The sequence below is a fragment of the Nematostella vectensis genome, chromosome 4 (assembly GCF_932526225.1).
Source record: "Nematostella vectensis chromosome 4, jaNemVect1.1, whole genome shotgun sequence".
In the NCBI taxonomy this organism is placed as follows: domain Eukaryota; kingdom Metazoa; phylum Cnidaria; class Anthozoa; order Actiniaria; family Edwardsiidae; genus Nematostella; species Nematostella vectensis.
In genome coordinates, this window is record NC_064037.1 from 6,330,325 (window position 1) to 6,355,551 (window position 25,227).

The window sequence follows — 25,227 nt, forward strand, 5'->3', positions numbered from 1 at the left end:
TTGTGTTTTATATTTTTATTCGTTTGATTTCTTTCATTGAGCATTTTAAAATTTTGCAGTAAAATAATGGCCCTCCCTATAGTAACTCCCATATTACCACACCCTTTTCCTGCAAGTTTTAGTAGAAACAGGTGAGAAGAACAGTTTCGCCAACCTAGTCCATAGTGTTGGTTTTGGGTTTCCTGTGGTTGATGATGTGACAAGCCCTAAGGCCACCACAGAAGTCCCAAACGATAGGTAATTGGCTGGCTGCAGCTGAGGCTAATCAAGAGCTTTATCTAGGATGATTTTAGCTTCTTCTTTGCTTTCTCTTCATCATGAACCTTTCGCTTGCTCTCCAATTTCCTGACCTGGAAAAAATATTTTTAAACAAAATATAAGTTTGAAATTTGGTATTGTGATATACAGCGTGATGTTGGTGTAAAAAAGTCTGATTTTCGTTTTCGGGGTCTACTCTTGTCACTTGGTTTTTCATGTGTTTTTTTAATCAAATGTTTTTGTAAGGGTTATATAGGGCATACCTCTGATCTCTTCTTCTTTTTGGAATGCATGATCTTTTCGTATAACCGTCTGTCTTTGCGAGGCATGGCAGCAACTGCAAGCTCCTTTTCCTCACGGGTCATATCGGGCACTTCCTCTTCTTCAGTAACTTCTAGCAATAGATATACAAAAAAACATTATTTGGTTCAATCATGTCCTAAAATAGACATATGAGTAAATCACATGGTCTCATGTGGATACAAATTTATCTTTGAGTGTTGGTATTATCTTGAACAAGTGAGTGCAGTGGAGCAAACAAGTGATAGATAATATTGGCCCTAAGGGCCCCCACAGACACGGCAAAAAAAAATGACCATAACCATTTGTTGTCAAATACAAAATATACTATATTTTTTTACCATTCTGGTTCGTGTCCATCTCCTGATCCATAATGGCCTTGCGCTCAGGGGGGACGTAGTCGCCCTCTTCCTCCTTGACAAATGGCGATAGGTGAGGTGGGAGCTCTTCGCCAGGGAAGTACTCCTCTACCGGCAGCAACTTGCCCTGGTTGATGGAGTCAGCAACCCACTGAGGCTGGATATAGTACCTTGGGGGTAATAAGCCAAAAAAAGGTTGAGACTTTATTTGTGTACTATAATCTGATTAGTTTGCTATCTTGGAATACTATACAGTATCCACTCCTGAAGTGTCTGCAGAAAACTCAAGTTTCAAAATCGTCGGTTTCTTCTTTTGTTCATGTTACTAGGGGACGGGTTCATTTCGGTGTCTGTCTCAGCACAAACTTGGATATTATTTGGATTTCTCTAAAATATTCTGATGTAATATCGCATGTGTCAACTTATTTCAGATCTCAACTAAAACAATAACTTGCCTCAGGCTAAGTGAACAGGAGAGAATAGACTATCCCTCACTAGTATTCACTATATTGAATCCTTCCGTGCCCATTGGACAGAGTAAAGATCAATACAATACAGTGGGAGCCTTGACTCAAGATGACCCATTAGATTAAATTATTTTCAATTTACTGTAATGTCTAGACATTTGCTGTAAGTAAGGGCAAAATTTATTCTTAATTCTGGAGGGAGCACTTACCTTAATATATCAGAGTTTGGCATCCAGAATACATCCAGTTATATAGTACTTCCCTAACTAAATCAGACCTCCATGTGTACACCTCTTACCTTGAGAGAAACTGGTGTCCTTGTGATGGTCTGTCCACAATCTGATGGGTGATGGACTCATCTGTTTCTGCAAATGTAGCACCAATAGCTGTGCTGACGTCCCATGACACTTGGCCACCGAATGACCTGAAACAAACACATTGTGAGCTTACTAAGTTTGGGGTAATAAGCAATGCTTGAGAGAGAGGGGTTGTGCCCCACCCCCTGGCCTCTTGCGCGATGTTGGTGCCCAGTTTCAAACGGCACAAGAATTACACGTTTTTCTTAAAAAAATATTGTTCACAATAATATTATATTTTCATAATTGGTATACCAATATAGATACTGCCATAGCATCAATACGTAGCAGTAAACTAAATTATTTTTTAAAACTTAAATGGAAAAAGGTATCTAAAGTCACGAAAATGGAAAATCGTGCTAACATTTTCCATGTCTGAATTCTAATTACATAGATATTAAATTATCCCGTTTCCGTTTTATCAACTACCACATGAAAATATATAAAATTTGGCGTGAGAACAATGTCCCAATTGAGCTCCCGGCTTTTGTCAACATGATGTACATAAAATATATTTTAACTCGCTGTGAATTTTATCTTTGAAACTCCTTTAGTTTTTTCAGGCGAAAAACAAATCCACCGTGAGAACAAATTTCCAATACTCTCTTCAATGTTTCACTGGTTCGGTGCATTTTGCGATGCTATTTTCTAGCTGTTTTGCGATGCATTTTCGAAGCGTTTTACGATGCTATTTTCGAGGCATTTTGCTATGCGTTTTCCAATGCTATTTTCGGTGCGTTTTTATGCTATTTACGAGGCGTTTTACGATGCTATTTCCGAGGCCTTTTGCGATGCGATTTTCTAGACATTTTCCAATACTAATTTCCGTGCGTTCTCAAAATCCATCTTATTTTTGTCTCTCCTATTTTTAGTTCAAGTATATTCACTGGCGATTAAAATGTACTCAGGAAAATATCAATGTTTTCTTGATGAGATGCAATATATTGACCACAAGCTTGGAAAACTCAGGGAAAAAATGAATAGCACTATAAGGTTTCCATTGCTTATGAAATCAATCATTGTCGAGATTCGGGGAGCCGAGGACCAAATAATAGCCTGCCTGTTTTTTTTTTATCTGGAGGAGTTCTTTTCAGACGCAAGATGGCTTTTGTATTCCTTGACAACCCATCGCACACACATGGTCTCGATAATGGAGAAACTAGATGATCAAGAGTAAAACATCGAGGCCTTAGCATCGCAAAACACCTCGAAAATAGCATCACAAAACCCACCGAAAATAGAATTGTAAAACGCCTCGAAAATAGCATCGCAAAACGTCTAAAAAATTGCAAAATGCACCGCATCGCAAAAATGCATAGTAAAACGCCTCTAAAATGTACCGAAAATGGCATCGCAACTAACGCACCGAAAATGCACCGCGAAAAGCTGTGTTACGCGATTGGGCACCAACTCTGTGCACAGTTAACCTATGTTAGATGTGATGGATTGGCGAACACATCCCTACCTTATCATGAAGACCAGAGTATCTCTTGGTACCTCACGAGACAAGAACACTTTACACTCTGAAAACAAATTTTTCAGCCTCTCCAATTTTGTTTCCTCTTCTTTTTGTGCTTGGATTGCCTCTGCATCTTCACTCTGTTAGAGCAGATAAAAGGAAAATTGATATTGGATGAACATCCTTAATGCATTATCAGAGTAGGATGTTCCCCAGGGGGGGGGGGGGGGGGGGGTAGGACAGATTATAGGCACAAACTGGAGAAGAGAATACTGTATGGGCCTCTATTACAGTCTGGATATAATTCAATTCCAGAAAAGTCAAAAGCAAGATTTGAGCCCAGCCATTTTTTACTTACATGCCCTTTTGAGATGTTAGTGTTAACCACCCTCTTAGGGTTAGTTTAATACACAATTTTCCTCTTCAAAGCATGTCCCCTCTCATCCCTTATGTCTGTAATTGGTTCTCGGAAAATGAGAGAGTAGGAGTTCTTAGGAAGGGCTCAGGACAATACAGTATTTTCTTCTTGCTGCATAGACCTCAGCAAATAGCTCAGAAATCACCCCTGGACTAAGCATGTTTTTTTTTTTTTTCAGTTAAAGTAGGATATTTACATTTGGGTCGATGGGGAACTCATCCACTTCGAGATCTTCTTCTTGTGCTGTAGGCAAAAATCATAAAAGTCAGATCAATGGTACATATGCTGGATAAATGAAATGACAAAAACAGACAATTGGCCCTTACTTTGTATGATCTTGAGTGTGTGGTTGAGGGCCGCTAACACCTGGAAATCAGAAATACAGGGTATTAAATCAAATGTATCATTAGTTGTTGTCAATATGGAGGTTCTACTGTATTAATGCATAAGAACCCATGGGTACATGTAGTCTACAAGTTAACAGTAAGCGATATATTTCAGCCCAAAACCAAAGGGTAGTGTATATCACAAGCTGGTGGAATGAGAACCATACATCCAAGTCCATATGGGTTCTTATGCATTGGTTAATACAGTAGAACCTCCATATAACAGACTTTCATTAAGCAGACATGCAGTATACAGGGGACACTTTTTAAACTCAAGATTTTAATTCACTATTGTGTTGACACTTTCATCATAATTAGACACATGTTTGGGGCCCAAGAGAGATCTCACAGGACATAAATATATAAATAAATATATAAATATACATATATACCATTCATACTAAAATACTTTTTTTTAATATTACTGTACCTCATCTTCGACCTCTGTATCTTTACAGTAATTAGTGTCCAGTTTTTTGTCTGTTTTGTCTGCTAACTAAAAATTGAGATTTATGTTCATTGAGTTAGTAAATATAGCTTGCAAGGTAATAATTAAAATCAGATCATACACAGAAATGTGCTCACCACTGGAGGATAGTGCATATTTAGATTGTTATATAACTTGAAGTTTATAAACCCCATCATTGTCTTGTAGAAATCCACAAATGTTAACATCACACGGAAATCTACATCTGTCGGAGGCTGTTGGAAATGTTAAAAGACCATATTTAGCAACCAGTCAAAACATAATTCAAAAACCCCTCATAAAAATACATTTTGGCAGAAAAGCAAGACCAGAATTTGTTTAGGGCCTACTTGCAAAAGCATTTGCAGCTTTTTTATTACCAAACTACTGCCCTTTTAACAAGGTGCTTACCTTCAGATTTTAGTAAAAAATCAACAAACAGTAAACCAAAACTTCCAACCTATTGAATACAGTCCATTTACAAGGGTTCACATCAAAACACACTGTTCATAAAAAATATAAAAAAATAATAATCCCTCCTGCAGACAGAATGAACTTACATCCTGACAAAATTGGTAAGGAGTTATCCAAGTAATTGTCTGGCCTTGGATCTCTGCTTGAAAATAGATGCCTTTAATGGAAAAGAACACCTGAAAAAAAAGAACAGTTGTTGTGAGATTTTTTTAGCTTTGGTTGCAAAATCTATTCCAGTAAATGTAGATGCAGTCAACTAATCCTCCACCTCGCAAAGAACTGGACAAATGCCTGAGTTTACTTGTCTGTGATGACTTATAATTTCTCAACAGCCTTGAAACGCTAAAAAGTGACACTGCCATTTATTTGCATGACACGCACTTTAGCCTAAACACATATGCTCAGTCAAAATTGAGCGGGCACTTATTCCTGGTTAGATTATTTCAAATCATTTGGACAAAAGGTCAGAGAACTTGTCTAAAGTCATTGGCAGTGGCATGTAAAGCAAGCCTACATAATTGTACCTTTCTCAGAGATCTTGATGAAATTATGTAGTGCTGGAATTCCACTGTAAAAATATAGAAAAATAGAAAATGAGTGAAAAGCCAGATTTGTGCTTCAGTGACAGTTGTTTGTTTTATTACCTGATAATCTTCTGCAATCTTGTACAACAGCAGCCTAGAGGCGAGGGGATGAAATATGATGAAATATTTACACATAAAATATGAAGAAGCCCAAAAATGTAATGACTTCAGTAAAAATTCAAAGACCATCCAGACATTTTGTAACTTAACTTCGAGCAGACAATTAGTTACTTTTTATTTTTATACACTTTGATTCAGAAAACAGGAGGATTTAAAGCTGTTTTATAACACACTCTTTCATATCTTCTTTATTTCCATAGTACTAGTGTGTAAGAGCCTCTAAAAATCCCAGTTTTCCCACTTAAAAAAAAAATACACACCTGAATTTTATCAGTCTGTGGCATGATAGAAAATAAGAAAAGCATTGAAAGTGCATCATCGAGATCCCGGAGAGCATCAATGAAAGTGGGGTATCTGAAAAAACAAGGCCATAGGATTAGCAATACAAATAGGGACAACATAGATATCATAACAGCCAAAAGGAAAGTGACCCTGAGTAGAGCAGGGGGTAACATGAAAATGTACCAAGTTGTACAAAGGGAGGTAATTCCAGCACAGCAAAATCTGGTATTTATGTTTGTTGTTGGATCTTTTTCAGATGTTTTCCTAAGCATCCTGAAGTTACACCCTGTATATATTATGCTATCTCTACTTGGCTAAAGATGGCAAAGAATATGGAATTACTAATTGGAGAGGAGGAATTATAACTGATAGATTCAAACGAATCAACAAGACAAAAACTTCAGGTTACACAATACATTGAGGTCTTAGATGCTTGCACTGTCAAGGCCTTCACCAATGATTGCTATTGTGGAAATAATATGATAGACAACACAATAAACACTTGAAATGATATGATAGACAACACAATAAATACTTGAAATGATATGATAGACAACACAATAAATACTTGAAATGATATGATAGACAACACAATAAATACTTGAAATGATATGATAGACAACACAATAAATACTTGAAATGATATGATAGACAACACAATAAATACTTGAAATGATATGATAGACAACACAATAAATACTTGAAATGATATGATAGACAACACAATAAATACTATCACAAAAAAGTCACCTGTATACAAAATCTATCCCCTCCACCCATCCCCCAAGGAGTACTGTCCTACACAAGCACATTCCTTTGGAAATCCCGGTCATCCTCATAACATCCCCCTGACGTTCTTCCCAATAACACCCCCCCTAACTCACCTTTCCTTAACGATGTGGTCCAGAGTGTAGACAGGCTTGTTATCCTCCAATCTATCAGCAGTTCCTGGTTGTTCTTTGGCAATGGCCTTTTTCAGTTTTCTTAAAAACACTTTGAATTCTCTAAACTTGTTGAGGACAGGCTCATGCGCAAGCCATTGGATGTCTTTAACATAGTAATAAGTCTTGTTTGCAGTACTGCCTTTGTTGACTTTCTTTTTGTTTTTGGGCTCCACTGGATAGATCCCCTTTAAGATGCATAACCGTCTAAAAGCAACAAATACATTCTATTTTAATGGTTTACATTGTGGATATTGAAAATGTAAGTATTTCTGTTTTATAGCAAGCTGGTTGCTCATGGCTTTAGTTAGAACTACAACATTATTACTGTAATAGGAAATTGTACATGCCTTTAGATACAAAGAAACTGTAATAGGAAATTGTACATGCCTTTAGATACAAAGAAGGCCATTATAAAAGAATGCAATAGTATTATTGATAAACCTTATAAACCTTCTTACCTGAAATCAGGCAAACTTAGTTGTAGTTTCTTGAGCGCTTGATTTCGCGACACATAATTCGTGGCTGCACCCCTTTCCCCCTGAAATAGAACCAATATGGGTAAATAACAGATGTCATAAGAAACACAACGGATCAGTTTGCTAAATATCCCACTAACCTTCTTTTTTAGCTTGCCCATTTTGAAGATGTAGAGAATATTTGTAGCACGTGTGAAAAGAAAAACATTACTCGGGACCCAGTCCCCAACGGCTTACGCAATGAGTTCTGGGTAACAAAACGAGGAACGCCTGTTGTATTTGTCATTCAGAGACAAAAAAATGGCGGGTAAATCACAACCCAAATTTCTATCCCCAGCGCATTTTGAAGTTAAACCTCCGAAACCGTCCGTAAAAGGACATCCTGTCAAGCTTCTAACCCCAGGACAGTGTGAGACCCATAAGAAAATCGACCCTAAGCCAATGATTGTGGAAAAACCGTTGATAAAAACACCAGAGGCGAGGGAACTAGACGCTCTGAGAGAAGAGATAAGACAACTTAGAATTCAACTTCGAGAAGCAAAGGACAGAGGGTTTGAGCTGGAAGAAGAGAGTCGGAAGTACAAAGTCAGTTTACAAAGGAGTAGAGTTGGAGATGCAATTGATTTGAGGCGGTTGGCTGAGGTCGAAGAGGAAAATACCGTTTTGCAGGCAGAGAGTCGAAAACAGATATCACTAATCAGCAAGCTTAAAAGTGACATCAAATCGATCAAAGAACAACATGACACAGAAGTGGAGAAACTGGAGAAGGAGACCAGCGATTATCTGGCGTCATTACGTCAACTAAAGCAGGAGTTAAAAGATAAGGAGTTAAAATACGAAAAAGATATGGAAAGTCTTCGTGTCAGATGCAAGAAGCAAGCATGTTCAATCAAAGAACTGAAATCTGAGCTTTTAAAAGCTCAGGATCAAATTCATATCGATAGATCAGGATTTGAGGATATTATTCGTAAAAATGAGTTTGTGAAGTATCAAGAAATAGAAAAGCTAGAACAGACCCTTAAAAATTGCAAGAAACAGCATTCAACAGATTTGACTTCACTATCTGGAAACTTAGCAGAAAAAGATCAAGTTATTGAGGCTTTGAAAAGGGGAATCACAAAGAAAGATGAAGAAATTAAGGCTCTCAAAGAGAACACAGAAAAAAATGAAAAGGATTTATTACAAACTGCTCATGGTTATAGAAGAGAGTTGGAAAAAAGTCAGGAAACTATAGAACAGAAGGCTATGGAGTTTGAAAGGAATCGCCAGGAGTGGTCTGAGGTTCATCAGACTGCCACGAGAGAGCAAAAGGGTGAGTCTTTTTTACACCCTGGAAGCATTATGAGTTGGTAATGAGGTAGCTATTTTTATGTACAAGGTTTTCTGTGTCCACTTAACCCCAGAAAGCTCAGTAATGTCAGGGCTGTAACATTGGGGGGGGGGGGGGGGGGGGAAGGCATGGTCCCCTCACCCAATATTAATTGAAAGTTATATAACTTCAGTCCACCTAGCAGTGATTTACATCTGATGTTTTCTTAAAGACAATAGAGTATGCCCATCACAATATACATAAATGAGAGTACAAAATTGCTGACTCTATTTTTTACCCAATACCTGCCTTGTTTGTAATGCTGGGCATAGACTGTGGCTGTTTTTCTCTTGTTTTTACCAACTTTCACTTAAGAAGGGGCTGCAAGAATCTAGTGAATGCACTGTTATGGTTTCTCTATATGATGAAAATCCCATCTTCCATGTTGCTACGACACTCTTTTATTCTGAGTTTTGATTTTTTTTTTTGGACAGAAAAACTAGAATTAAAAGAGAGAGAACTTCAGGTACTCCAAGCAAATATAGAACAACTCAAGAAATATATTGGGGAAAACCTACCAACCATTCAGCAAGAACGACTTGAGAGTGAGAACAGAGAGCTCCATGAAAATGTTATTACTCTTATCAGAGAAAACAAGACTTTAAAATCAAATGCAGAGCTGGTGGACATACGGTTGTCGTCTCTGAATGAGATCTTGACAATCCAAGAGAAGGAGCTTTGTAAAGGAGTCATGGAGGCTCAGGTGACCGATAGGAGCTACTGCAACTTGTTAAACCGCTGGAGACAGAAGGTGTTTGCCTTACTGGTTCAACTCAAGGCACAGGAAGTATCTCGCAGAAAAGACAATGTAGATGCTACTGAAATGGTAAATAATACCCATAAGTATTACATGAAGTTTACTAAAATTTTGCAGATTAAACTCTAAAAACATTCCAATATATATGGCTGACATGTCAGATAAGTGTGGCTTGAAAGGTTTACACAGAAACAACAATTGGTTAAAAAAGGTTGTCTTGAGGAGCTTCCATACATTCACAGTACAAATGTAGTTTGACCTTGTTTCCTATTTGAGTTAAGAAAATAGTGAAATCTATTTTACTGTATGCTTTCCATAGCATAGGTTGATGTTTTACTCTAAAATGATGGGACATGAACTGGCCTGTTTTTTTTTAAAAAAAATCAAATATATTGAACCTATGTCAGGGTTCAAAATAGTTTTTTTAAATCTGCTAGATTTTGCCGGCTTTGTGGATTTTGGTGGGGAAAAAAAGCCTGCGTACTCAAAATATGAGAAGGGGAATACAGAAAAAAAGTGCAGGTAAAGACCAGAAAACAGCCGGCTATCGCCGGCAGCTATTTTGAACCCTGTATGCTTTCTTGTTAAAAAAAATTAAATATCACACCCTGGTACATTTTTTTCAGGTCCAAAGTCTAAGGCAGCAGGTGCAGTCAACACAGAATGAGGTCAAAATCCTGTCCCACACAATAACAAACCGAGAAGCAGAGCTGAAAATAGAAGCCAACAAAATAGTGTCTCTCACACATGAGTTACAGGAAGAGAAATCAAAGGAGCAACATGTGTTGGCTGCCAATGAGATGTACAAGAAAGCCATTCAGACCTTGTTCGAGTCTGCGGAGTATTGTAAGCCTAGCATTCTTGAGCAGATGGACAAGATGAACAAAGCACTTGCCAAGATCAGTGTTCTCTCACAGAGAATTACCTTTGCTTCTGGACGGGTTCAATTCTTACAAGGTGTGACATTAGGATTATTTTTGGACATGAAACATGGGTACTGTATCCAGTATCCCTTGGGGGAGAGAAGGTATCCATGATGAGGTGCAAGGGAGTCTTCAGGGGGAGGGAGGGGTTAATCCAGGATATCTTGAAGGGAAAGGGGGTACCCAGGATCCCTTGAGGGGAGGGGAGGACAGGGTATTTTTTTAGTTCTCATACCTTGTTTAAAAAAAATTCATTCTGAATGGGGTGTATAGGGCTGGTCCACAGGCTACATGTTGGATCAATTACATTGATATTGCAATGCTTGTTTTTCAAATGTTTTTTATTTAAAATAAAACCCCATCTTTTGGTATCATATGGAAAAAAATTCTAAATCCTAAAGAATCACTACATTTATCACTCGCAATACTGCATGTCATAGATTCACTGATACTCCTGCCTAATAACATGTTTGGTCACTTTGTAATCAGACCTGGTAACACACAAAGAGGCTCAGTGGAAAAGAGAAGTTGCAGAAGCCCTTGAAGGCAAACCTGATGATAGTGAAAAGGGTAAGATACAGAAGCATTTCAAGGGCTTGTATTCAGCAAATAGATTTTTCTACTCTGCCACATCATTGGTGGCAGAGTTTGCTCTGAAGTGCCACTGTGTTCTGGGCTCAATTCCAAGTTTCGACATAAGCTGAGTTTATTGATTCTTGTCCTTGATCCAAGGGTTTTCCTCTGATTTCCTTCCCTCCACAAGAAAGAACAATTTCAATTTATTAAGCAGTGTTCTGTGGTCAGACATGAGTCATATGGGGGCAGTTGCCTGAGGCTCCCTCTATACCTTAAACTCATCCATACCGCAATTCAGCATTTGAGTGCTGTGATTAATCTTATCATCGCTGGCATTAATTGTTAAAAGAACAAGGAATAGACGTTTGCAGAAATGCTGTTTTGAACATTTTTTGATAACCAGATGTTCCTGAAGAGAGTTCATTAGCATACCAACAACTTGTGTCTGAGGTAAAACAGCTCACCAGAGAAAGAGATATGTTAGCAGCTAGGGTGACCAAAGAGGGACACTTGATTGACAGCAAGGTTTCTGCCGTCAGGGCAGAGTATGAAGAGAGGCTGGATATGTTGGCTTCCAATATGTCTCAGGTAAAGACAATTGTATGAACAATAACTTCTAAGGACTCATTAAGGATATATTAAAATAAAGAACCATAATAGGTTCATATGTAAATTTCACTTCAACTTTTGTTTATAGCAATGAAGCAAACATGTTGAAAAATGTGAAGATTTCACATTTCATCAACAGAAGTTTTACCAAACCCTTTTCAAAGTTGAATTATTAAAAATGAACGTTTTCAAGCATGTGATATTGTACATGTTGACAACTTGTAGTTTGTTAAAACTACACTTTCGATAACTTGGTTGCAGTTTCTTTGAATGTATAACTTATCAAAAACTCGGGAAATAACTTGTTTGCTGTTTTACTACCTTTCACTAGGGATCAATAGGTTTTAAGGGATATCTACCATTAGATTCATTTGCATCGAAATTGATTTTCTTCACAAAATACACAATGCTACCCATCAATTTTTTTTCAAGTATCCATGATGTTCTTTTGATTTGTTTAAGGTGGAGTCAGAACTAAGGGAAGAAAGAGAACACTCATCTAGTCTTAGAGAGAAAAATGAGGCCTGTCTCAGTGAGTGCAAGGAAACATCAGAGGAGATAGAGCAACTGAAGGTTGATCTGGCAAAATATAAAGAAGCTGCGGAAAAAGGTCAACTTACATGTAAATAAAGGTCCAAGTTTTGTCTTTTAGATCTTTTAGGGAGACACAATAACATCTTTATATATAAGCAGTGGGAAGGGGGGGGTCCACAGGGGCCTTGTTTACCTCCTGCCATATAATTAGGGCCCCTCCCCACTTCGCTTTGTGATTGGTGCCTAGTTGTGCATTCCAGGAGTGGTGGTATACCGTAATTACTGAGGAGTACCAAAACTAATGCATTCAACCTTCAACAGATCTAGATAAGGCTCTTTCTGAGGAGCGTGCAAAGTTCACTGAGGAGTATGCGAAGCTTGAGAAACAATTCAACGATGCCCGCCGGGAGCATATGAAGGCGGTAGTGTCGCTACGACAAGCTGAGCGTCAGCTGGCGAGGGAAAAGGAGAAAGGCAAGGAACAAATAGCACAGAAGCAGAAGGACTTCGACACTCATATGGATAAATACAAGGCTCGGATGAAGGGAGTTGAACAGGAACGGAACATGCTGCTTGCTACAGTGAGGCAGGAAGGACTCAAGCCTCTAAGACAACCTATGTTACAACACTCCTCAGGTTAGAAAGGGATATATTCACCTGATCCCAAGACATCCTATGTTACAACACTCCTCAGGTTAGAAAGGGATGCACTCACCTGATCCCCAAGACAACCTATGTTACAACACTCCTCAGGTTAGAAAGGGATATATTCACCTGATCCCCAAGACATCCTATGTTACAACACTCCTCAGGTTAGAAAGGGATATATTCACCTGATCAGAGATTGAGATATCAAATTCTTACTTTCAAGCTTTCATGTACTGTTGATCATAACATAAACAAATGGGTGGCCTTGACAATTTCAGGTTACATTTTCTTTTAAAATGTTAGTTGAGAAAAAATTGTCGCATCCACCTTTTTTTCAGATAGTCATAAAATGCTTTCTGTTTTACAAAACATGATTGTTTATTCTTGGTTGACAATTCTGGGTTCCATACCATCAGAGTACCCCAACCTCCAAACCCTCTAATAGCTGTGACATGAAAACCAGAAATTAATAGTTTTAAGTTAAGCTTTTTAAATTTTCTTTCAGGAGAAGAATCTGAAAATGCAGACAAAGAAAATCAAGAAGTCCCTTCTGCAATAAAGCCTGCTCCTAAGCAGCGGCCTTCAGCCAAAGAGACCAGAAAATGCAAAAGAAAAGCGCTGGGAAAGCCTTTAAAAGCAGGCCTTTTTGAAGACAAGAAACAAGGAGTAGGCACTCATTCTATGGTTGATGTGTTGAAAGACTTACAATCTTTGTCTGCAGCCATCCTTCTAGATGACGATGAAAATGGGGAAAAAGGGTAGAGAGATTCAAAATGGGATGAGATTGCATTGAATTAAAGTGTTTTCGTAAATGTTTTCTAATACTCAAAAATGATGTCTACATAACATTCAAAACATATTTTTCAAACACATATTGAAGGATATATATGAATGATACATATAGAAGTCAAAAGTTCAAGTCTAACATTATCTACATATTCCACTGAAGAGAAAGAACCTATGAAAAATGCATACAATGACTGGATTGGAAGGTTTACTGATTGAAAATGTCTCCTTATCCTTCAAACCCATAAGTTCAATCTCACTCCTTCGCTTTTTGCAGCTTAACAATTGCTTCACCCATGGGCGAAGCAGAAGCTGGGTTTTGTCCAGTGACCACACGATTATCAACACAAACCATGCATTCCCAATTTTTGGCCCTCTTGAACTTTGCTCCATGCTCTATAAGGCGAGTCTCCAGCATAAACGGCATCAGCTTGCTTTTATCAATGGCATCTTCTTCATCGTTAGTGAAACAAGTGACTTCCTTCCCCTTGACCAGATATTCACCATTAGACAGCTTGGTGTCAACAATGCCTGAAAAAAGTAAAATGAGTTGTACTTCTACTATAAAGAACCTCTGTCAACTGCCATTTTGTCATCCTAACAAAATACCAAGTGTGATTTCATATTTTTTATGTACACACCTTTTTTTAAAATACATGTGCCTAAGCTCACATTTTAGAAAGTTACTTATCCACCCCAGAAGATGTGTTGAGGTATCCAAAACACATTGATAATCACTCAGGACAATAACGGAATAAGTGTAACCTTTTTGAGCTGATGTTTTTCTGGTCTGCACCTAGACGGGGGGGGGGGGGGGGGGGTGAATAGGTTCACAGATCGGCGGATTCAGCCCCGAAATGCTCATGGATTACGGATTTTGATGATTATTTTGATGATTATTTTGGAGATACGGCAGATCACGGATCTGTTGACAATTTGGGCACGTATTTCGGATTTTGACTGCTTTGACGGTCGAATTTCGGATTTTAAATGAATTTCAATCGATGCTATTGTTTATCTGTCAAACCATGCGGATCTAAAAATATCTGCGAATCCACGGATTTGCCCCGAGAATGTAGCGGATCTGCGGATTTACATACCCCTATTCACCCCCCCCCCCCAGGCTGTTTACCCCAGCCCTGCCCCAGTTTTAAGTACCTTCCTAGCTAGAAAATCTCTAGATTTTCCTTCAGAAATCTCAGAATTTAATTGACCAGCTCAGTGCTAGACCCACCTGCAGGCCCATGGCAGACAGCAGAAACAATTCCCCCTTTCTCATAAATAGCAGCCATGTACTTGTTGACAACAGATTTGCGCTCTGGTTTGCCAGCACCCTGGAAGTCGGGGAAGTCCCACATTGGGCCATGGCCACCGGCACACACCATGATGTCATACATTTCAGGCCTCAGGCATTCAAGTGCAACAGTGTTGGGAAGATTGATGTCATCCCCATTGATCTTACACATTTTGCAGAATTCACGACAAGCGTCATCTTTATCCTTCCAATCCTGGTAGCTACCAGGGTCCTGTTAAGAGATCAATGATTGAGAAATTAATGACAAAATGCTGGTTATAATGAAAAATTAAAAAAAAAAATTATTTGATAAAAAATGTTTTCTTTGTCAACGATGTGTATACTACTGGTGCCAAAGTGCTTCATAATACTGGCTGTGGGATCAATTATTTCCCTAAAGATATATATCCCCTCTAAAACAGACCTCTTTCCCATTACCCTAAATACTTCAAGACATACCTCCCAATTGCATCTGCTAGGCATACTTGCCTTAAAGCCAGTTAAGCTGGGGCAGATTTTTAGGTTAAAATTCATTGACAGGATTAAGTCTAAAAACCCAACACAGTAAATCCTGGTTATGGAAATGTATAACATTGTATACCATGTGTATTTTGCTAAGCTTTGATTAAATTTGGGGGCTCTGCAGATATTATGCATAAATATCTACTTGAGGGTGTGTTTTGTGAACACCATCCATTGCCAAACGACAGCTAGGGGTCTAGACCTTTACCCAACATCAGCTAGGGGTCTAGACCTATGCCCAGCCATGTCTAGACCTACGTCTGACCACAGCTAGGCATCTAGACCTGTGCCAGACAACAGCTAGGGGTCTAGACCTTTGCCCAACAACAGCAGGAGTATAGACCTATGTCTGACCACAGCTAGGTGTACAGACCTATGGCTAGCCACAGCTAGGGGTCTAGTCTTATGCCCAGCAACAGCTAGGATCTAGACCCATAACCAACCACAGCTAGTTGACTAGAACTATGTCTGACCACAGCTAGGATTCTAGACCTATGACCCCCTACCACAGCTAGGTGTCTCAGCCTATGCCCTGCAACAGCTAATAGGCATCTAGACCTATGCCAGACAACAGCTAAGGCCTAGACCTATGCCAAGCAACAGCTAATAGGCGTCTAGACCTATGCCCAGAAACAGCTAAGGCCTAGACCTATGCCAAGCAACATCTAGACCATGACTATGCTTCTGTACTCACCATGGGTGCATCCCCTCCAAGAGGACTAGCAAAGGTGACTTGGTAGCCATTCTGCTTGAATACATGATACGGGTGAGCAGCCTCAGGCAGATACCAGCCGGTCTTCCAGCCTGGCCCCCCATCCTTGTGGTTCGTGAGCACAATAATTACACGGACAACCATCTTGACACTTAGTTAACTATACATAGAGAAAAAAAATAGTTTGTTTTTTGGTGGTCAAGTGGCGTCTTGAGTGCGTAGGTAATATACGGTACGGTAGGAGGACCGGAGCTCCCATTTACATTTGACAACTCCCTCTCTCCTCTATCAAGTGCTAAAGACTGTTACGTAACCAATTATAAGGGTCATAGTTATCTATATTTCAAATATAATTGAGCTCTCTAGACACTTGCATTTTTACGAGGAGACTATTTTTGGCCATACTATCCAATCTCGACTATATATAATACGTTTTCCTCGGAGGCGTTTTGCTTGTGTGCACATTGCTCGAGAAACTGTACCGCTATCGTCCTGTTTATTACGAATTTTTATCGAATTTTTATCAACTGTACGTCCTTCCGTAGTAGCAAGAGACTTGTGTAATTGGATGATAAGCTTCTTACGTACCTGTGAGTTGCAGAGTCCCAGAGACAGACGCGCTTTAGTAAATAGTACGATATGATGGTTCTTCGTGAATGACGTCATAATTATTCTTTTCAGTAAATTTTTTTATAAAAACGTCTAGGCTGGACCGTTCTTATTTTTGTATTATTTTAAGGCCGGAAATGTTCTAAGGATTTCTTAAATTTAAGAAATATAAAAATATAGTTCCAAATGACCTAATAAAAGAGAATTAAACAAGTGATCGATTGAAATATTCTCCACAATTTGATTCTGCATTTTAGAACGCATCACACTAGAAAAATATATATTTTGCTGCTATCTATCTGAGACTCGGCATTTTCTTAACTCCATGTTCTTAAAATTTCGTGAAATCTCAGGCTGGGCTGTTTTAAAAATGATTCTTATAAAAAAAACAAGTTTATACGGTGTACAGATTACGTTTCAAAAGAATATATTTGATGTCACCAGGGACTCGAGTCCCGGGACTTATCAAAGGCGCTATTGCTTCTGTCTCGGCCTGTCCTGGTGCTATTGGTGCGGGGAGCTATAAATACGTCATCTGATTTACATAGGACGATGTCACGCGATATGGAACAGCACCATCTCCATATCATCATAACAATGATAAAATATTTTATATGAAAGCCACATATCCCATCCTATGCAAGAAAGGAAAGCATGGTTGTTTAAAATGTTATAAGGGAAAAATGGAAAGATCAAGAATGTTGTCACAGCCGGCTGCATCCCCGCCACGCTGAGACACTGGACTGCATCCCGCCACGCTGAGACACTGGACTGCATCCCGCCACGCTGAGACACTGGACTGCATCCCGCCACGCTGAGACACTGGACTGCATCCCCGCTCATCTAGGCCTCGTCCACACGTATCCGGAAATTTCTGAAAACGGGGGGGGGGGGGGGGCTCTTTAACCCATTTAGCGGACCTTTTCTCTTAGATAGCTCGCCCTAGCTCTCGCTGTGGTACTAAATTTTCCTTTTAGAGTGGACCCTCTAGTCTATTGGGGTGGTTCTTCCGAACCCCTCCTAGCTACGGGCCTGGTATCCAGCGTAATTTCCGGCCGTATCCAGAATTTTTTTTAAAACGCTCTCCAAAGAGGGATCTTTTTTTATCCGATACGAATACGTATACATGTGGACGGTCGTATCCGGAAAATTTTGAATACGCTTACGTCACGTTGGATACGGCCGAAAATTACGCCGGATACGTGTGGACGATAGCCGGTTTCTTAAAAAAATTGCGATTTTATAAATTTCCGGATACGTTTGGACGGCTGAAAACGAGTCCAATACGCTGCGTGCGAACGCGGAAATTTTCGCATCCGCAAAAATATATTTGCGGAAAAAAAAATTCCGGATACGTGTGGACTTAGATTAGCAAAGAGCCTTAGATTATGCAAACTTCCGATAGGTTAGCAGAGCTCCTTTTTATTTTATTAGATGGACTTTTTGGGTTATTTTGAAAACGACAAACATTCCAATCAGGTACCATCTTGCATCTGCAAAATTAATCAAGAAATTTGAAGGAGCGAGGAGAGACTTTTGTTGCGGCGCCTAACTAGCGTCTTTAGCTTTTGGGGTATCTTTGTTAATTTGCATAGGATAAAAGCTAACGGAATCACAAAATTTTATTATGTTCGACGAGTTTGTTATCCAATAATAAAGTCAGAAAACCCCTGTACAATAAAAACCCTATTTTAATAGTGTCTAATCGAACTACACTTGTTTTCTAATTTTCAGTTGGGACTGGGCCGTTCTGGAAAGGCTTTAAAATGTTCTTAAATTTTAGTGTATATCAAAATATAGTAACCAGTAAAGTATGGAGGAGAATTACACAAATTATCAATAGCAAATAATATTTAAGGTTGATATTTCTTTCTGCATTTCAGAACGCATCACACTAACAAAACAATATTTTGCTGCTATCTAGCTTGACATGATCTAAGAATTTGTGAAATCTAAGGCTGGACGTGTTTATATAAAAAGTTCCTTATCAAATAAAAAGAGAGCAACAATAGAAACCAGATTCTACCTTTGAAACATTTTTTTTGTTTTTCTAGAATCGACAACTTCCAGATGCAGCTTTAGTCAGGTACCCAAGATCATCATTCATCAATTCTGCCTTCTGATTGGCTGACCTACTCATAACTGTAGAAGGCCTTTGAAATATTGGTGCGGGGGCATAAAACAGAAACAAAAAGGAAAATATTTGGGGGCACAGCCACGCCCCTACTTGTCATTTCCTTACCAATCCCGGCTACTAGTAGCCTGTCAGTAGTGAAAAGTGCTAGATTTGAAAGCCAAAAAATGGCAAATGACCGGACCAGACAACGTTATTGGCTAAAGACATTGAACTACTAGTGTGATTTGACTAAAACAACAGGGGCGACGGAAGGGGAGGGGCAGTACATACGCAACCGACAACAAATTTGTTGAACAGTTTAAAATCCAGTGCATGAAAACCTAGGTTATCCCCCGCGTTCTTATAAAAAGCGCTTAAGAATTTGAAACCACCACCCACCCCTCCCCCTGAAACCACAACCCACCCCTTCCCCCAACTTTGAACCCAACTTGTGGGCCACTCCGACGCCCCTCAACAATTGCAATCAGTGAGTGCAAGGAAACATCAGAGGAGATAGAGCAACTGAAGGTTGATCTGGCGAAATATAAAGAAGCTGCTGAAAAAGGTCAACTTACATGTAAATAAAGGTCCAAGTTTTGTCTTTTAGATCTTTTAGGGAGACACAATAACAGCTGAATTAACCAAAAAAGATCAAGGTTTGATTTTGGCACTCACCTGCCTAAAGGACTGACCACCATGTTTGATTTGATGTGACGAAAAAAAAAAAAAAACAAGGCAAAATTCTACAGAAAATAATATTGAGCAACCAAACTGGCCATGATAAAATTTTATCTTTATATATAAGCAGTGGCAGATTCGGGGGGGGGGTCCACAGGGGCCTTGTTTACCTCCTGCCATATAATTAGGGCCCCTCCCCACTTCGCTTTGTGATTGGTGCCTAGTTGTGCATTCCAGGAGTGGTGGTATACCGTAATTACTGAGGAGTACCAAAACTAATGCATTCAACCTTCAACAGATCTAGGTAAGGCTCTTTCTGAGGAGCGTGCAAAGTTCACTGAGGAGTATGCGAAGCTTGAGAAACAATTCAACGATGCCCGCCGGGAGCATATGAAGGCGGTAGTGTCGCTACGACAAGCTGAGCGTCAGCTGGCGAGGGAAAAGGAGAAAGGCAAGGAACAAATAGCACAGAAGCAGAAGGACTTCGACACTCATATGGATAAATACAAGGCTCGGATGAAGGGAGTTGAACAGGAACGGAACATGCTGCTTGCTACAGTGAGGCAGGAAGGACTCAAGCCTCTAAGACAACCTATGTTACAACACTCCTCAGGTTAGAAAGGGATATATTCACCTGATCCCAAGACATCCTATGTTACAACACTCCTCAGGTTAGAAAGGGATGCACTCACCTGATCCCCAAGACAACCTATGTTACAACACTCCTCAGGTTAGAAAGGGATATATTCACCTGATCCCCAAGACATCCTATGTTACAACACTCCTCAGGTTAGAAAGGGATATATTCACCTGATCCCCAAGACATCCTATGTTACAACACTCCTCAGGTTAGAAAGGGATATATTCACCTGATCAGAGATTGAGATATCAAATTCTTACTTTCAAGCTTTCATGTACTGTTGATCATAACATAAACAAATGGGTGGCCTTGACAATTTCAGGTTACATTTTCTTTTAAAATGTTAGTTGAGAAAAAATTGTCGCATCCACCTTTTTTTCAGATAGTCATAAAATGCTTTCTGTTTTACAAAACATGATTGTTTATTCTTGGTTGACAATTCTGGGTTCCATACCATCAGAGTACCCCAACCCCCCAACCCTCTAATAGCTGTGACATGAAAACCAGAAATTAATAGTTTTAAGTTAAGCTTTTTAAATTTTCTTTCAGGAGAAGAATCTGAAAATGCAGACAAAGAAAATCAAGAAGTCCCTTCTGCAATAAAGCCTGCTCCTAAGCAGCGGCCTTCAGCCAAAGAGACCAGAAAATGCAAAAGAAAAGCGCTGGGAAAGCCTTTAAAAGCAGGCCTTTTTGAAGACAAGAAACAAGGAGTAGGCACTCATTCAATGGTTGATGTGTTGAAAGACTTACAATCTTTGTCTGCAGCCATCCTTCTAGATGACGATGAAAATGGGGAAAAAGGGTAGAGAGATTCAAAATGGGATGAGATTGCATTGAATTAAAGTGTTTTCGTAAATGTTTTCTAATACTCAAAAATGATGTCTACATAACATTCAAAACATATTTTTCAAACACATATTGAAGGATATATATGAATGATACATATAGAAGTCAAGAGTTCAAGTCTAAAATTATCTACATATTCCACTGAAGAGAAAGAACCTATGAAAAATGCATACAATGACTGGATTGGAAGGTTTACTGATTGAAAATGTCTCCTTATCCTTCAAACCCATAAGTTCAATCTCACTCCTTCGCTTTTTGCAGCTTAACAATTGCTTCACCCATGGGCGAAGCAGAAGCTGGGTTTTGTCCAGTGACCACACGATTATCAACACAAACCATGCATTCCCAATTTTTGGCCCTCTTGAACTTTGCCCCATGCTCTATAAGGCGAGTCTCCAGCATAAACGGCATCAGCTTGCTTTTATCCATGGCGTCTTCTTCATCGTTAGTGAAACAAGTGACTTCCTTCCCCTTGACCAGATATTCACCATTAGACAGCTTGGTGTCAACAATGCCTGGAAAAAGTAAAATGAGTTGTACTTCTACTATAAAGAACCTCTGTCAACTGCCATTTTGTCATCCTAACAAAATACCAAGTGTGATTTCATATTTTTTATGTACACACCTTTTTTTAGATACATGTGCCTAAGCTCACATTTTAGAAAGTTACTTATCCACCCCAAAAGATGTGTTGAGGTATCCAAAACACATTGATAATCACTCAGGACAATAACGGAATAGGTGTAACCTTTTTGAGCTGATGTTTTTCTGGTCTGCACCTAGACGGGGGGGGGGGGGGGGGGTGAATAGGTTCACGGATCGGCGGATTCAGCCCCGAAATGCTCATGGATTACGGATTTTGATGATTATTTTGGCGAATTTTGGAGATACGGCAGATCACGGATCTGTTGACAATTTGGGCACGGATTTCGGATTTTGACTGCTTTGACGGTCGAATTTCGGATTTTAAATGAATTTCAATCGATGCTATTGTTTATCTGTCAAACCATGCGGATCTAAAAATATCTGCGGATCCACGGATTTGCCCAGAGAATGTAGCGGATCTGCGGATTTACATAGCCCTATTCACCCCCCCCCCCCCAGACTGTTTACCCCAGCCCTGCCCCAGTTTTAAGTACCTTCCTAGCTAGAAAATCTCTAGATTTTCCTTCAGAAATCTCAGAATTTAGTTGACAAGCTCAGTGCTAGACCCACCTGCAGGCCCATGGCAGACAGCAGAAACAATTCCCCCTTTCTCATAAATAGCAGCCATGTACTTGTTGACAACAGATTTGCGCTCTGGTTTGCCAGCACCCTGGAAGTCGGGGAAGTCCCACATTGGGCCATGGCCACCGGCACACACCATGATGTCATACATTTCAGGCCTCAGGCATTCAAGTGCAACAGTGTTGGGAAGATTGATGTCATCCCCATTGATCTTACACATTTTGCAGAATTCACGACAAGCGTCATCTTTATCCTTCCAATCCTGGTAGCTACCAGGGTCCTGTTGAGAGATCAATGATTGAGAAATTAATGACAAAATGCTGGTTATAATGAAAAATTTAAAAAAAAATTATTTGGTAAAAAACGTTTTCTTTGTCAACTATGTGTATACTACTGGTGCCAAAGTGCTTCATAATACTGGCTGTGGGATCAATTATTTCCCTAAAGATATCCCCTCTAAAACAGACCTCTTTCCCATTACCCAAAATACTTCAAGACATACCTCCCTCAATTGCATCTGCCAGGCGTACTTGCCTTAAAGCCAGTTAAGCTTGGGCAGATTTTTAGGTTAAAATTCATTGACAGGATTAAGTCTGAAAACCCAACACAGTAAATCCTGGTTATGGAAATGTATAACATTGTATACCATGTGTATTTTGCTAAGCTTTGATTAAATTTGGGGGCTCTGCAGATATTATGCATAAATATCTACTTGAGGGTGTGTTTTGTGAACACCATCCATTGCCAAACGACAGCTAGGGGTCTAGACCTTTACCCAACATCAGCTAGGGGTCTAGACCTATGCCCAGCCATGTCTAGACCTACGTCTGACCACAGCTAGGCATCTAGACCTGTGCCAGACAACAGCTAGGGGTCTAGACCTTTGCCCAACAACAACAGGAGTATAGACCTATGTCTGACCACAGCTAGGTGTACAGACCTATGGCTAGCCACAGCTAGGGGTCTAGTCTTATGCCCAGCAACAGCTAGGATCTAGACCCATAACCAACCACAGCTAGTTGACTAGAACTATGTCTGACCACAGCTAGGATTCTAGACCTATGACCCCTTACCACAGCTAGGTGTCTCAGCCTATGCCCTACAACAGCTAATAGGCATCTAGACCTATGCCCTGCAACAGCTAATAGGCATCTAGACCTATGCCCTGCAACAGCTAATAGGCATCTAGACCTATGCCCTGCAACAGCTAATAGGCATCTAGACCTATGCCCTGCAACAGCTAATAGGCGTCTAGACCTATGCCCAGAAACAGCTAAGGCCTAGACCTATGCCAAGCAACATCTAGACCATGACTATGCTTCTGTACTCACCATGGGTGCATCCCCTCCAAGAGGACTAGCAAAGGTGACTTGGTAGCCATTCTGCTTGAATACATGATACGGGTGAGCAGCCTCAGGCAGATACCAGCCGGTCTTCCAGCCTGGCCCCCCATCCTTGTGGTTCGTGAGCACAATAATTACACGGACAACCATCTTGACACTTAGTTAACTATACATAGAGAAAAAAAATAGTTTGTTTTTTGGTGGTCAAGTGGCGTCTTGAGTGCGTAGGTAATATACGGTACGGTAGGAGGACCGGAGCTCCCATTTACATTTGACAACTCCCTCTCTCCTCTATCAAGTGCTAAAGACTGTTACGTAACAAATTATAAGGGTCATAGTTATCTATATTTCAAATATAATTGAGCTCTCTAGACACTTGCATTTTTACGAGGAGACTATTTTTGGCCATACTATCCAATCTCGACTATATATAATACGTTTTCCTCGGAGGCGTTTTGCTTGTGTGCACATTGCTCGAGAAACTGTACCGCTATCGTCCTGTTTATTACGAATTTTTATCGAATTTTTATCAACTGTACGTCCTTCCGTAGTAGCAAGAGACTTGTGTAATTGGATGATAAGCTTCTTACGTACCTGTGAGTTGCAGAGTCCCAGAGACAGACGCGCTTTAGTAAATAGTACGATATGATGGTTCTTCGTGAATGACGTCATAATTATTCTTTTCAGTACATTTTTTTATAAAAACGTCTAGGCTGGACCGTTCTTATTTTTGTATTATTTTAAGGCCGGAAATGTTCTAAGGATTTCTTAAATTTAAGAAATATAAAAATGTAGTTCCAAATGACCTAATAAAAGAGAATTAAACAAGTGATCGATTGAAATATTCTCCACAATTTGATTCTGCATTTTAGAACGCATCACACTAGAAAAATATATATTTTGCTGCTATCTATCTGAGACTCGGCATTTTCTTAACTCCATGTTCTTAAAATTTCGTGAAATCTCAGGCTGGGCTGTTGTAAAAATGATTCTTATAAAAAAAACAAGTTTATACGGTGTACAGATTACGTTTCAAAAGAATATATTTGATGTCAGCAGGGACTCGAGTCCCGGGACTTATCAAAGGCGTCTATTGCTTCTGTCTCGGCCTGTCCTGGTGCTATTGGTGCGGGGTGCTATAAATACGTCATCTGATTTACATAGGACGATGTCACGCGATATGAAACAGCACAATCTCCATATCATCATAACAATGATAAAATATTTTATATGAAAGCCACATATCCCATCCTATGCAAGAAAGGAAAGCATGGTTGTTTAAAATGTTATAAGGGAAAAGTGGAAAGATCAAGAATGTTGTCACAGCCGGCTGCATTCCCGCCACGCCGAGACACTGGACTGGTCATCTAGGCCTCGTCCACACGTATCCGGAAATTTCTGAAAACGGGGGGGGGGGGGGGGGGGGATGGGGGATTTCTTTTACCCATTCAGTGGACCTTTTCTCTTAGATAGCATGCCCTAGCTCTCGCTGTGGTACTAAATTTTCCTTTTAGAGTGGACCCTCTAGTCTATTGGGGTGGTTTTTCCGAACCCCTCCTAGCTACGGGCCTGGTATCCAGCGTAATTTCCGGCCGTATCCAGAATTTTTTTTAAAACGCTCTCCAAAGAGGGATCTTTTTTTATCCGATACGAATACGTATACATGTGGACGGTCGTATCCGGAAAATT

At 39.7% G+C, this 25,227-nt stretch overlaps 5 protein-coding genes across 6 annotated transcripts; 2 read left to right on the forward strand and 3 right to left on the reverse strand.

Moving 5' to 3' along the window:
- Window positions 1–7,599, reverse strand: LOC5502932 (pescadillo homolog). Its single transcript, XM_001624004.3, has 16 exons — window positions 7,490–7,599; window positions 7,332–7,411; window positions 6,814–7,077; window positions 5,908–6,001; window positions 5,588–5,621; window positions 5,468–5,511; window positions 5,030–5,119; window positions 4,589–4,705; window positions 4,434–4,499; window positions 3,944–3,983; window positions 3,814–3,860; window positions 3,206–3,339; window positions 1,683–1,808; window positions 900–1,087; window positions 522–652; window positions 1–350 (listed from the first exon to the last, which is right to left on the reverse strand). The coding sequence occupies exons 1-16, from the start codon at window positions 7,508–7,510 to the stop codon at window positions 279–281; spliced, it is 1,548 nt and encodes a 515-aa protein (XP_001624054.2). The 5' UTR covers window positions 7,511–7,599; the 3' UTR covers window positions 1–278.
- A 24-nt stretch (window positions 7,600–7,623) lies between these two features.
- Window positions 7,624–13,581, forward strand: LOC116610375 (coiled-coil alpha-helical rod protein 1). 2 transcript variants are annotated; one of them, XM_048725969.1, is made up of 8 exons: window positions 7,624–8,661; window positions 9,153–9,544; window positions 10,102–10,432; window positions 10,888–10,968; window positions 11,378–11,562; window positions 12,046–12,205; window positions 12,439–12,753; window positions 13,271–13,581. In XM_048725969.1, the coding sequence occupies exons 1-8, from the start codon at window positions 7,650–7,652 to the stop codon at window positions 13,525–13,527; spliced, it is 2,733 nt and encodes a 910-aa protein (XP_048581926.1). In that variant the 5' UTR covers window positions 7,624–7,649; the 3' UTR covers window positions 13,528–13,581. The 2 variants fall into 2 exon arrangements, with proteins under 2 accessions (XP_048581926.1, XP_048581927.1); XM_048725970.1 differs by having other exon boundaries at window positions 12,046–12,193.
- On the reverse strand, window positions 13,568–16,823 carry LOC5502930 (glyoxalase 3). The gene is made up of 4 exons (XM_048725971.1): window positions 16,668–16,823; window positions 16,062–16,239; window positions 14,786–15,077; window positions 13,568–14,082 (listed from the first exon to the last, which is right to left on the reverse strand). The coding sequence occupies exons 2-4, from the start codon at window positions 16,221–16,223 to the stop codon at window positions 13,808–13,810; spliced, it is 729 nt and encodes a 242-aa protein (XP_048581928.1). The 5' UTR covers window positions 16,224–16,239; window positions 16,668–16,823; the 3' UTR covers window positions 13,568–13,807.
- Window positions 16,824–19,641: 2,818 nt separating this feature from the next.
- On the forward strand, window positions 19,642–20,982 carry LOC125561949. The gene is made up of 2 exons (XM_048727000.1): window positions 19,642–20,095; window positions 20,672–20,982. Exons 1-2 carry the CDS (start codon window positions 19,873–19,875, stop codon window positions 20,926–20,928), a joined length of 480 nt encoding a protein of 159 aa, XP_048582957.1. The 5' UTR covers window positions 19,642–19,872; the 3' UTR covers window positions 20,929–20,982.
- LOC125561947 (glyoxalase 3-like) lies at window positions 20,969–24,270 on the reverse strand. The gene is made up of 4 exons (XM_048726998.1): window positions 24,133–24,270; window positions 23,527–23,704; window positions 22,184–22,475; window positions 20,969–21,483 (listed from the first exon to the last, which is right to left on the reverse strand). The coding sequence occupies exons 2-4, from the start codon at window positions 23,686–23,688 to the stop codon at window positions 21,209–21,211; spliced, it is 729 nt and encodes a 242-aa protein (XP_048582955.1). The 5' UTR covers window positions 23,689–23,704; window positions 24,133–24,270; the 3' UTR covers window positions 20,969–21,208.
- Window positions 24,271–25,227: the final 957 nt, after the last annotated feature.